The sequence below is a fragment of the Terrapene carolina genome, unplaced genomic scaffold (assembly GCF_002925995.2).
Source record: "Terrapene carolina triunguis isolate 2854851 unplaced genomic scaffold, T_m_triunguis-2.0 Scaffold62, whole genome shotgun sequence".
Classification (NCBI taxonomy): domain Eukaryota; kingdom Metazoa; phylum Chordata; order Testudines; family Emydidae; genus Terrapene; species Terrapene triunguis.
Genome location: NW_020664413.1, coordinates 36,138,965 through 36,152,569, shown reverse-complemented (window position 1 = coordinate 36,152,569; position 13,605 = coordinate 36,138,965). Strand labels below are relative to the sequence as shown.

The window sequence follows — 13,605 nt, the reverse complement described above, 5'->3', positions numbered from 1 at the left end:
TGACAGGCATTGCAAGTGCTGTGGATTGCTCTTCTACTCCAGAGTGTGAAAGTAGCACTGTACAGGAGGACTACACCTTGTAGACAGGGTTCTGGGGACTCCACAAACTGTGCACTTCATTTTGTTCCTCCTGCAAAGCAAAACATCCAAAAACTATCAAAGCTATTAAAGGCAGAAGAACTGCATGTGAGGAAACCTAGGTTAGGCTGCAGTAAAATGGAGAAAAAGCTGTGAACTAGTCAGAAGTCATGTGCATGGACTCTTGCTTTCCTACAGGCAGATTTCAGGCTACCCAGGCTATTGGGGGGATGGGGGTGTAAGAAAGGAGGTTGAGCTTGTGGCAGAGAGTGGGTAATGTGTTCCTCAGCACACCTGATGGCCTCTTACCTGGCTTGCATGTGAGAGAAGCTGAACATAACTGCTCTCCAGCAATTAGGTTTTTCATTATCATAGTAAAGGGACAGGCACACAGATCTTGTGTCCATGCTGATAAATGTTCATAAGTTACACAAGGCTGGGTTCTGTGCTGAATATTTGTAAGGAGAAAGTAAGAGCTACATCAAAACTAGTGCTGAAGTAGATTAAGAAAGTACATTTGTCCTTGAAAAGTGAAAAAACCTGAAACAAAGTGTGTGTTTTATTTTATTTTTTGAAGTGGTGTTTAATTAGTTTGAAATCATTTTCATTCTGAATTAAATCAATGATAGTTATTTTAAAAAACGATTTAAAAATAGTGGTAGGTTTGTTTGTCCTTCCTCCTAACCACTGATGTCTACTAATGCCATCAGTGTTAGTCACACTCCCTGAAGAAGGGCTGTTACCTTGTAGTGGTTGTTTAAAAAAAAAAAAAAAGAGAGAGAAGTCCTGAGAAAAAGAGCTTCAAAGTCTCCTAAGCATGTAACTTTTCCACTGGCACCAGCTAGTTAATATTTTAAGGAATACTGAAACAAAATGAATTAGCTAAAAATTCATGGAAATTAATTAATTTTACTTGAGGGAAAAAAACTGATATTACAATAAATAATTTGAATAAAACTCCAAAAATTTTACTATATTGTTCCTCTAGAGTAAATGTTATTTATGTAGTGAACACTGTGTGTGACCGTCTGGGTGGTGGTCTCCTGCCAGGGGATTTTACGATCTAAAAGGAATTACAATTCATTTGTTAAGGGTACTAGCTGGCAGCAAGTGTTTATAGTTGTCAATATCAGGGTCATATTGGTCAGCAACAGGTGTCTTAATTCTATGTCTGAAGTCAGGTTTGGTTTTTTTTTTTTTTTTTGCTTTTTTTGCTCATGACTACATCCCATAGCAGAGGCACCAAGAACTCTAAAAAAGCCTGCAAAATAAACTGCAGAACCACTAGCGAGCATTTTGGGTAAGTGTTGGAAAAACAAATGAGAAGTTAGAGAGCCTGTGTGCTTACAAAGAGAAGACCAACAAACTACCAGTCTTGGATATAGTGACTAGAGCTAATGCCATGTATGTACTTTATCTTGATTTCAAGTAGTAAAAAAACTTTTATCATATGGCACCAGCCATAGGCCTCAATTGCAATTGGGGCCCAATTATGCTAGTTGCTGTAGAAACATGTACAGTTCAGGTTTTGCTGCTGACTCAAATACAATGGGTAACAGAACAGGGGTAAGGTTGACCTGTAGACCACAAGCCAAAAGGCTTTTTGGGTGCTGAAAAATATGAAAACCCTCTTATTTAAACCCAATACTCCTCTATATACAGAGACAAAAAGGAGGTGGAGCCTAAAGGCATAATCCATGTGTTAATTACCATTTGAGATACTATTAACACTTTAAAGTGTATTGTGCTAAACTGCACAAAGGCACTTTTAATGTGCAGTAAGTGTCCACGTGGGATTTAGAGTGGAATAGTGAGTGCACTTTAAATTCACACCCTACCTATCTTAGACTTGCTTTCCTCTGTAGTCTAAATTATCAAGGCAATCCAGCATATGGCTGGCAGCAAAGATCAATGTAAACAGATACTCCTAAAATTATAGGGCCAGTTCCTCAGATGGTGTAAATCTGGGTAATTACATTGGCTTAAACAAGGCTGTCAATTTACTTCAACTGACGAACTGGCTGATACTGTGTGCTATGGGGAAAACCAAAAAGATGAGACCTGGGAGTATACTTGTACAATGCTTTTTTGTGCCTGTGCCTTTGAGACATGCTAACTTATCTTCCCTAGGAAGGCAGTGCTGGAAGAATCTACATTCATGTTGGGTTTCTTTTTAATTTTTGTACAATCCTGACATGTTTGCTACAATCATATTGGATTAGATTAGTGGTGTTTCCTCATTCATGTGCCATAAAAATACCATCTGTATATTTTAAAGAATATATAATGCTAAGTTATATTTTGGCCAAAGTCTGCATGAAATCTGTATAATTTAAATTTGATAAAAATTGAATATACAACCATCAAAGTCACAAATACATTTTCTTTGCTGATTCCTAGCTGCATTTTAGTAAATGTGTCCCAAAGTAGTTCTATCCAGACCTTGCTTTCCTCTTTCACATTGTGGGAAGTGTTGCATAGCAGACAATTGTTGATGTCCACAAGGCTTGATGCTTTTCATAGGTCTTTGGAGTGTGTGTGTGTTTTTTTTGTTTGTTTTTTAAAAAGGATCATTCCAAGGGCTTGCTGACTTAGTCATGTGCATTTAGCATGGCCTTCTTCCCAGAAGGGTGGGGTGCGGGAAGATATTTTGACACTTACCTTTGGAGATGTGATATTACATCACATGCTGCAAAGATCAATGCGTTCCTCTTCACTGGAAGGAGAGTTGTGGTGATGCGAAGCATGTACATAGTTATTGAAGGCCGAAAAGGGCTGTGTGAATATGCTGTTTCAACTTGCTGCCACTCCCCCTGATGTAAATAGCATAACTAAGTCCCTGCTGCCTGAAGGAGCTTCAGCTTGGTGGGGAGGAGGAGAGGTGGGAGAAAGGAAAAGAGGTATCCAACTCAGAATGAATTTCCTTTGATCTCTGTAGTGCAGCAAGAAAACTCATGTCTCTCCCCTTCCACATCTTATGATGCTTCTTAAACTCCCTTCAGTTTATCAATATATTACTGAATAGTCTCTCCAGAGCCCTATACATGAAGTACCCTATTAGATAGATTAGTTGGGTGTGGATGTGATGAACAGGCTCACTAGGACTTTGGTCCCAGCCCCTTTGCAGGTTTCCTCCATTTGCACACCTGCACTCTCAACAGAAAAAGTCTGAGTTTATCATGCCAAGTCTCATAGCATTGTTTCCACAAAATGCTCCTTGTTGTTTTTTACTCCCGCCTCCTCTAACATATGTAAGTTATTAAGGAATGTAGACCTTTTATATGATGATGACTATGACTTACTGAGCAGCAGACATAACTAAACAAGCACCACTAAGACCGAGACTGCCAAGATATTTTTCATCACTTTTAAAATAATTTTTCCTTGCTACTATTTAGAAGTCCTAATTGAAATCCATTTTTTTCACTGAAAATATTTCCCTTTGTTACAAGTGCGTGCCGAGGGTTGTTCATTAGTGCTATGTTAATGGCCTTGAAAATTTCTTACAAAAACATCACAGAAGAATCTGCTTTATAAACAAGCCAAAAATCACATGCAAAGAAAAAAAAATTACAAGGATTTTGCAACCAGAAGAAAAATCAAAGCATGTCAAATTGTAGGGCTAATACCCGTAACCTAATAACCTTGTAAACTTCTGTTTTCATGACTCACAGAACCACTAGTACTGCATTAGCTGAAGCCTGTTTCCTAGGCCACATGATGTACCTTTGCCCCGCAGATTCAATTACTCTCTTCTGAATGTTACATATAAAATATGTTTGTAGATCTGGCAAGACAATGCAACTTTTGTGTATATGGTTGGAGTGGAAAATAAAGCTGTATAAACAGCCTGTCAATAGTAAGACAAATTAAATAGAACTAGCAGATATCTAGAAATTAATTGGCTTTAGTGATGTCTCTTACATCTGTGGTGGGACTTCTTAAAATTGTTTCAAGATAAGTGCCCAATCTTGTAAGCAGAACTCTGGTTAATTCAATGAGAATTTCACACATGGAAGGATTGAGCTTCACATGATATCTTCATTTATTCAAAACCAATTCCAGTCAATGTCAATCAGAACTATTTCTGATTCTAACCTTGAGTGAAAAGTTAGTTTTGGTTTATTATCTAAAAAAAATTAGTAACCATTTAAAACACAGCTGCAGTCAGTTTAAGGGATACTTAGCTATAAATCTCTGTACAGTTTGTTTTTTATGCAACAAAAATAAAATGGCCATAATCAGAACTCCCTCATCCTATTTAATTTCATAGCCTTTTTGTTTACAGCTTTGATAGCTTGAATAGATTTAAACGTGTCGAAAGGCAGGAGGCTCCAGAGGCATAGCGAATCTCCTTCAACATACCACACCATTCTTTCATCTCGTCGTCATACCTGCAATTAACAAAATACTGTGAATACAGATCCACTTCAGTTTCTTAGCTCTTTGAGCTGGACCTTTTCCCTCGGACACATGTATAAAAAGGAGAATAATACACATGTCAAGAGCTCCCAGCAGCCTGTGTTAAACTGTTACTATACAAGAGCCCTTCTATCCTCCCGAAGAGAATGTTAGGATGCTCTGATTCCTTCCCACTCCCTTTGTCCCTTTATCTTAGTATTGGCTAGGCACCTTGCAGCATGTTTCCCTCATCCCTGGAACAGTCTCCTGGTGCCTGTTCTCCAAGTATCCCCTCTCTCCTCTTCCAATCATTCCTCAAACTCATTTCTTCCCAGAATCCTTTCTACCTTCCCACCAATTGCTCCCCACACCTTAAATTATCTGAACAATTCAGGAGTTGCAGACTATATGGGATTTTTCACATATTAGCTAATTCAGATTCAAACTCTAGAATGTGTGTTTGTGACTCTCCCTAAGGGAGTTTGCTCTAGAAGTGTATATATGGATTGCAACTCATCTATTAGTGTATGTGCATGCAATAATAGGGATAATACTCTCCATTTTGCTGTCTTTCAGATCACCCTGCATAAGAAAACATGATAAGCTTGAAATTGTTTAGGCAACGTAAGAAAGAGGCTTGCAGCATTGTATACAAGGTGACATTAGCCAAAAAGTCAGAGTGCAACTTTATGGAGCTGAACAGACCCAGAAATACTACACCCCACTCTCCTTTTTCTATAGCCTGCAACTGGTGGGATGTGACTGTATTGTTTACATCACTTCACCAGACGGTGGAACTATTCCCAGGTCCAAGTCTCACAACTGTATTACTTCATTGCACACAAACATTGTGCTCACCAGACACTATGACAACCGGTCCCTTAAAATGTATATAAATAGTTCATTTATGAAATGAAAGGGTAATACTGATTTGACTTACTCCCTAGCTTCTATAAACCTCAAGGTGAATTTTCCATTTAGGAAATGTGATTACAGTAGAACTTACTTCCATATGTCATTAACTTCATTTGGTGCAAATTCCTTGGACTCAAGTTGAACCATAGCAAAACCGCCAATAGCATACAGGGATCCATTCAAGTTGACTAAACTGATAGAGCTTCTCTCCTGGGGAAATTCAGGCATAACCTCCCACCTATAAGTTATTTATAAACAAAACCAAATCAGTCAGACAATACTTAAGAAACATTCTGTTCAAAAAGGAAGAAGTATCGGGAATATCCCATGCTGACAGCTATGGTTGGCAGAAACACAAGGGTTAAGGATTAGTCTGAGGAGCCTTAGCATGTGGGAAAGCCCATAGTATACCAACACTGACATTCTGCTTCTCCATTCACCAGCATTAAGGCCAAAGTGTGCATGCTCAAGATCCTTTATGCAGGGAAGGTCCTCATTTCTTCCTGCTGCAACCTCCAAAGGGGTGTGTGTGTGCTTTCTGTTCATTCTGTTGAACCAGCATTAACATAATGGCGCAAGAAGAGTCAAGCTCATTAGCATTGTTAGGAGTTTTCCACTGCAACGTTACTCTCCCCTATGCAGAATCATGGCGTAAAAACCTAAAACACTTGCACAGGTAAACCCAATCCTGCTGGATAGGGCCAACGGGCTCAATTTTCCTCTCACGCTGATGTAACCCATTCACTCCAAAGGAGTTATTCCTGATTTTCAGCAGTGTAAATGCAACAAGAATGTTAGACTTTCCTGATAAGATAGGTTTAAATGCAGAATGCAAGTGTAAGAGAGCCATAGAAAGTATTAAAGAAGGATGATAGATAAAATTACCTATATTCTGACTTGCTTTTGTCAAGCATTGGGCAAAATGAAACATTTCTACAGGAAAAGGTCATAGAGTAGAAGCTAAAGTCAAATATATTTTTCCCTACATTAATAATTTTTTGGTAAAACTTCCACTTTTTATATTATTAGTTTAATTCTAAATATGACCTGCTCTGGGACAGAATATATTTAACTTTAAGTGTATCTGCTACGTAAAAGATCAGCATATCTTCTAATTTGACTTTATGGATTTTACAGTAATCTCATTACAATTATGACCTACCATAAATAGTCAGTATAATTTGTAATTAAGAGCATGGTTTTAAGACTGAAAATCTGCTTGGAGCTTTTAAATTAAATAGTAATTATTTGTGAAGCAAATAGTTTATCCTGAAATGTTTTCCCCTGACCTTAACTGACACCTTTACCATTTTCCCCACAATAAAATAAATTAAAAATAAGGCAACTTAGTCACTAAAATTCAAATTAAAAAATTATTTTAAAATGGTCTGGATATGAACTCACTTATTAGTGGTGAGGTCGAAGGCTTCGACAGAGGCTGAAAGGCCTTCTTCAGTGACACCTCCTGCAATCACAATTTTGCCTTTATGGACAGCCACTGCAAACATTGAGCGAGCCACTTTCATGGGAGCCAGATCTCTCCAGTCTCCCTTCTTGGGATTGTATATAAATACCCTGTTAGTACATTTCCTGTGGGGGAAAAAGAAAAACTCTAAGCATCTCTGGTAAATCCTTTGAATAGATAAGTTTAAGGAGACACCTAATTTAAATGGATTTTCTGTGTAACGAAGAGCGGCACATACCTAGATCCGCAGTGTTCCTGCTCATCACACTTATTTCAGATCTAGGTAAATGGCTAAACACAGGTGGGTGGGTGTGGTGGGGGGGCAGGGAGAAGAGAAATAGAAAGAAGAGCTAGGCACTTTGTTTTTTTTAATGCTAATATGTTAACTAGATCGTCCTGATTGAATTTGCTCTCCCAAGTGCATTTAGTGCTGTATGAGGACTTTTAATTCTTGTAGAAGTCAATACATACAAGCACAATTTATTAAACTAACTACATGGTTTGACAAACCTCTGTCCGTGTCTGAGCCACGTTAATTATTATCTTCCTCCTTCTCCTGACCTGAGGTTCTCTCATTTCTAACTTAGACTGTATGCTCTGTAGGGCAGGGACAAGGCCTTGTGAGTTTCTGTAAATCCCCATTCACATCCATAGCACTGGATATAAATGTTATGCTATTTACACAGTGCCATAATGTGTATGGTGCTTTACACACAAGAAAAAATGTCCCTGTTTCATACAGCTTGGTTAAGATGGCATGTGTTGAGGGATGGTAACAAAGAGAGGGGACTGAGCACAAGGATTACTACAATGAGATCGCACAGTTGCTTTAGTTGATTATATATAACCCTCACAATATGTGCATTAACACTTACGATACTATCACTAAGTGTGGAAGACTAGAGTTGATAGGAAGAAATGTGTATTTAAGGAGAGATTTGAGGTGTAGATATAGCAGATCAGGTCAGGATACGAGGCTATTTGCTTAGGGGCTACAGTGTAGTTTAAGATAACTAAATAACTAACATTGAGGACTTTTATTCTTTTGCAGAATATTCTGTTTTGGAGAGATGTATCCACAAAATATGAATACTGATGTACCCAAATAAAAAGCTGCAGGGGGAAGTCTACTGTCTGTGAACTAGACACTTTTAAAATGTAATTTATATATCATAATTTCTTGGTTACAAGAGTCAGGGTTTCCTCAAGTTATCTTCTAATGTAGTGGTTTTGTTGCATTAGTGTTCAATGTTGGAAAATTCTAACTCCTCCACATACATTTGCATCTTTATCCTGATTTACAGGAAAAATAAGACTATTTGCTCATTGAGTTCTTGAAATCCTCATTTGATATCCTATACATGAAGAGCAAGCATTTCACTTCTAGTTTCTACTGGAATAGGAGGATCACTTTCACTCCAGGAGAACAAGACAGCAGCACCAAGTAGAGTGATGACCAAGTCGTATAGTAGACAACCTGCTTTTAGAAATTAGCTCATTTCTGATTGTAGCAGACATCTCTGGCACTTGTCAAGCAACCTTATCATGGTGTCCCCATGTTATTTTTTACACTGAGACACATCCTATTTCCACTCATGCTCCTAGTCTTTCTTACTTTAATGAAATCATCATAGTATGGCTCCAACTACAGTGCTAACAAGGCTTTGCAATTTGGAATGATTAAAAACAGGAGTTTCATAGCTGGATACAGTCCTCAATGTGCTGCAAGTGTTTTTGGTGTATAATCTGACCAAGAAGCTAGGAATAAGAACCCAATGAGAAACATTGAATCACGTATGCACAACAGAACATTGTATGACACAGAAACAAGAAAGCCAGCTACTCAAGCCAATTGGCCATAATAGGTATATAGTACTTTACATTATAATGGATATTTTGTAGACATCATAATGTGATTCCATGTACCAAACCCACAACCAGTTGCAAATAAACGTGAGCTTTGATTGCTGAGTGTGAGGACACCCAACTAATCAATGGTACCAATTGCCATGAAATTATTTGGTACTCACTTGTCATCAGTCTTTCCTCCAAGACAGTATATCATCCCATTGTGTGAAATTGTTGCATGGCCATATACTTTGAGTGGAAGCTTTTTGGCCTCACTCCATTTTACTGCCCTGGAATTGGAAGATCATACTATTAAGGCAATTTAAATGAAAAAAGGTTATTTTAAACATGCTTGGTAAACATAAATTGTCAACGTACACAGGATCATAGCACAATACTGAATCCAGAGACTCCTCTGTCTGAAGGTCCTTTCCTGCAATTACATACAATTTGTTGTCTGACTCTCCCAGACCAAAAAGGCATCTGGCTGAAGGCAGTGGAGGAAGGCCTATCCATTCACCAGCAATGCTATCCAGCTGAAAGAACATCAAAATAGGAGATGTCAGGAAAGATGCATAGTAAAAGCCCACACAATGAAAACTGTGTGAAATAGATTTAGATGCAGTAAGTGGATCAGTAGTGTTCCACATTATATTTATTCTAACTGCCCATTCATTGGATCAGCTGACATGTGCCAACTTTTACCCCCACCCACCCCGGATAGTTACTGCCAACTTTTCCTTCTCTATTCTCTCTCCAATACACCTGGTCATTTTGTTTCTAGTTATTAATTATTATTGAAGTATGGCCTTGGCTCATCGTCCTGTACAGAGGGATCAGCAGAGGATTGCTTCCTATACCGTCTTAAGGGTGAGGCAAGTGCATCTGCCCAGCACCCTTCCCATAGCACCCAGGAGGCATTATGTTTCAAAGGCATGCAGTTTCCCTCTAACACTGCTGGAGCAATAAAAGTGCTCCTCTCATTGCAGTGCTTCAAAAGCTCTTAGGATCTTAGTGTGCACGTAGCAGAGTGAAGGTGAATTGTGACTTTTTTTCTACAAGACATAAAGGAAGGAAAACAAAATAAAATACTTGGTTTCTGAGCAAAGCAGGAGGGAAGCAGTGTAATGACAAGTCTCCAGTCCCACTGGTCATAATACTGATTTTTCATCTGACACACTCAGAAGATTTAGTTTCCATTCACTTTCGCTGTGCTGTAAGCAGTTACAGAAGAGGAACAACGGGCAGACAGAGGAAAACCGTGGGATGTTTTCAGAGACCTACACTATATGAAATTGATTGATTTGTTTCTACCTATGTCCTTGCATAACCCCCCTCCCTGTAGTATCTGAGTACCTCCCCAGCAGTTAAGAATAGAAATCTTTTTCTTCCTTGCTTTCCAGCTTACAGACGTGTGCGCGCGCTCAAAGTAGTGAGGTTTGTATTTAGCTCTGAAAAGTGAGGTGCATGGTTATTCTTGTCCCTTGTGGAAATGAGGTACATAGTGTAGGTCCAGCTCCAGTGAAACTTCTGGCTCCAAAGCTCACTAGTTTCCTCCTGTTGGTCAACAGTTTATATGTTGCAGTGGAACTTGGGAATTAATGGACACAGATTCCTCAGGTAGTTAAGGCCAGTTCAGGCAGAGCTTTGCGTATCAGGACAGAGAAACTCTTGCGTCCTATTCATTATAGCTGATAAGATAATCAGTGAATCAGCAGTGTAACTGGTGTGGGGAATTTCCTTTTGCGTATAAGTTCTGATGGAGTAATGTACAATTAGGGGCATATTTCTTGACAGGCAGTAACTTAGTTTTCTCCCACCTTGCCAGGCACTTAATGAAGTGGGGTAAGGCCAGTGAGGCAGAAGTGGTGAAGTGGGGACTTATGAGGAGTGGAAATGTTGTAGGTCTACCATGTTAAAACTTTGAAGGAAACAATCACCAAGCTGGTAGTGCAGAAGAGTAGAGATATTTTAGCAGTGAGCAACAGCAGCAGCACTTAAGAGTAGCAATGGGGTGGATAAGTGGGATGGGGACAGGAGGGCAGCAGAAATTCAGGGCATGGATCAGGGAAAGATGTAAAAAAGAGGATTCTGGAAATTACATCAATTACTAGCCTCACTCCTATGGTATATGTGTCACTAAAAACCCCATGATAGAATTATAGCCTGATAATTCAGTTCTAATTCTAGATTAGATTATTTCCTGAAACCAATGTAACACTTGCACTGCAAGCAAATTTTTGTAGCAACTTGTACTTCATTGATTAGTGCTTTATGTCTATGTAAGGAAATGAAACCGTACTAATGTAATCTCTCTCTAGAAAACGAACAGTTCTTTCTCAAAATCTGTACCCAGTTCATTACCTTAGTATCTGAACGTGATATATTAATCCATAGCTCATGAAACAGTTGCAATAATTGCTATTTTCAATATCTGCCAATGACCTTAAAATTATATAATTTAGTATTGCCTTGCTGTACTATATGCTAACAAAGGATCTGATCTTGTACTCCTTAGGCTAATCTCCCACTGAAGTCAAGGATTTGGAAACAGAGCATACCATCCAATAAATCAAGAGATAGTTGAAATACATAGTTACATTCTGTACCCTTGGGTATCTAAAAACCTCAGGATAAGTTTGACATAAGCATACTCCTTGAGCTTTTTTGTGTGTGTGCTAATTTTATGATATCTGTGTCACTATAGTTAAGGCTCAGCCATAGTTTATATTAATAAATCTTACATTTACATGGATTTAAATGTTCACATACACTCTAGGCTGAAATATAGTATTTGAAGCATTATTACAGGCTGTTTGCCAATTTAAGAAGGTTGTATTTAAACTGACATATCTCAAATTACTTCAAGCTTTATAATTTTGGCAATCTGCCAGCCAACATGATAGGACACCTACTGATGTTTTTTGGGGCGGGGAGGAAGAGTTAAATTGGTTAGGACACTAAGGGCCAGACTTTTAAAGGCATTTAGGAACCAAAAGATGCAGATAGGCGCCTAGTGGGATTTTCAAAATTGCCTAGGCACCTCTGATTGAAATCAATAAGAGTAAGGACTCTAGGCACTTTTGAAAATCCCACTAGGTGCATCTTTAGGTGTCTTTAAGAACTCACCTAGGCCTTAATCCTGAACGACACAGAGAACATGCAATTCCCATGGACTTCACTAGGAGCACTGGATGCTCAGCACTTCTTAAGAATGTGCCCAAAATGCATATTTTCATAAAAGCTTTTGTTTTAATAAGAATCAATTTAATATAGAAACCTGCCATTAAGGCATCTGTTAAAAGCCAAACAAGTCAAGTGAAAGATGACATTTGTCCCTAATGGACTATGCTGTTCTGGGAGGAATTTCAAAGACTACAGCAACAAGGAAAACTTTTATAGGAAAAATCACGTGACTGAAACTAATTAAATCAAAGATTACCCTATTCTACATTTAGAGTTAAAGCTAAATACTCTTCAGTAACTTGCAGAAAGTCTGTTTTTAATGTCATGCTAACATCATACTGATATACCAATGAATATGAGGTTTATACCTGGAAGAAGTATGACTGTAAAGGTTGATCCTTGTTCTCCTCATCCACATACAGTCCTCCGACGACATAGACCTGATTTTGTTTGGTGACTATGCTGGAATGATTTCTGGGAATCTGTTCTGCCAGGGCTGCCAGGAAACATTCATTCTCTACAGGGTCATAAGCCACTGCAGCTGTGTCATTGACCAGAAGAATAAGGTCTTTGACAAACATACCATGTCTCGGAATGTCATTGAGGTATCCAGGGAGTAAATCTTCATCCCCTACATCACCATTTACTTCCCCTTCACCTGACTTTCCTTTGCTTACAGTAGGTTCAGGCAATTTTCCAGCAAAGGCATCCTTAATAACCTTGATTTTTTTCTGAAGATCTGAGTTGCTTTTGATTATATCATCCTTCTCAACATGCTCCTTGAAATATTTTTCTGCCATAAGACGAAAACGAATGCAGTCAAAGACTTCTCCCAGGCTCTTTATTCTGTTCTCTTTGTCTGTTCGGACCCATGTCATTACTGCTTCAAATACCACTTCTTCCTTTTCTACGTTTAAGCTGTCAGGTGAAATAACTGAGATGAGCTCATGGGGGGCAAGCTGCATGAAGTCCTCTTCTTTGCAAATCTGCACAAAGTGGTCTGACACAAAGTCACGGGCAGACAATGCAAGTCTTGGGCAGTCAAGGAGGAGACCTAATCTAAGGATGGCCAGACAGTTACCAACAGCAAGTCTTTTCTGAAGATAGGAAACACACACAGTGAATACAGAAGGGATCTGAAAGCGGCTGGCCAAAGCAAAAATATCTTGCACATTAGAATCGTTGAGATCAATACTTGCAGAGTAAAGGTACTTGACAATCATATCCAGGATGCTAGGGTCCACATTGTCTAGAACTACCTCCTTTTTTTTCTCTTCACTTTGCTCAGATAAGAAATACTCACGGAAATAAGGACTACAAGCTGATAGAATCAATCTGTGGCAAGGTAAGCTTTTATCACCAGCTTTTAGATAGCAATCAATGAACTTTTTCTCATCCAGGAGTTCCTTGAGGCCATCCTGAAGAAGCGTGGATTGGTAAAGTCGAAGTTCTTCAGTGAGTTCCCTTTGGGAATCCATTTTGTGAATAATATGGGTGTGTGGGGGGGAAACTGAAAGCTTTAGCTGTTGTCGGCACTAAGGTCTGCCTGTAAAAAGGCAGATCAATGTGCTTTGCCCAGCCTGAAGTCTCTGTAATTTAATCCTTCCAACTAAATATAGGTACAGCCTCTTACAAGTTGGAATTTAGGGTGGATGGTGGTGTGGAAAGAAGAGTTGCTCTGGCAGCTGTCATAGATTGAAAGAAGCAACTGT

The 13,605-nt window shown here is 38.8% G+C and overlaps 1 protein-coding gene across 1 annotated transcript; it reads right to left on the bottom strand.

Moving 5' to 3' along the window:
- Positions 1-3,592: 3,592 nt before the first annotated feature.
- Positions 3,593-13,456, bottom strand: KLHL41 (kelch like family member 41). The gene is made up of 6 exons (XM_024207322.2): positions 12,262-13,456; positions 9,086-9,243; positions 8,890-8,997; positions 6,799-6,984; positions 5,486-5,632; positions 3,593-4,472 (listed from the first exon to the last, which is right to left on the bottom strand). Exons 1-6 carry the CDS (start codon positions 13,369-13,371, stop codon positions 4,361-4,363), a joined length of 1,821 nt encoding a protein of 606 aa, XP_024063090.1. The 5' UTR covers positions 13,372-13,456; the 3' UTR covers positions 3,593-4,360.
- Positions 13,457-13,605: the final 149 nt, after the last annotated feature.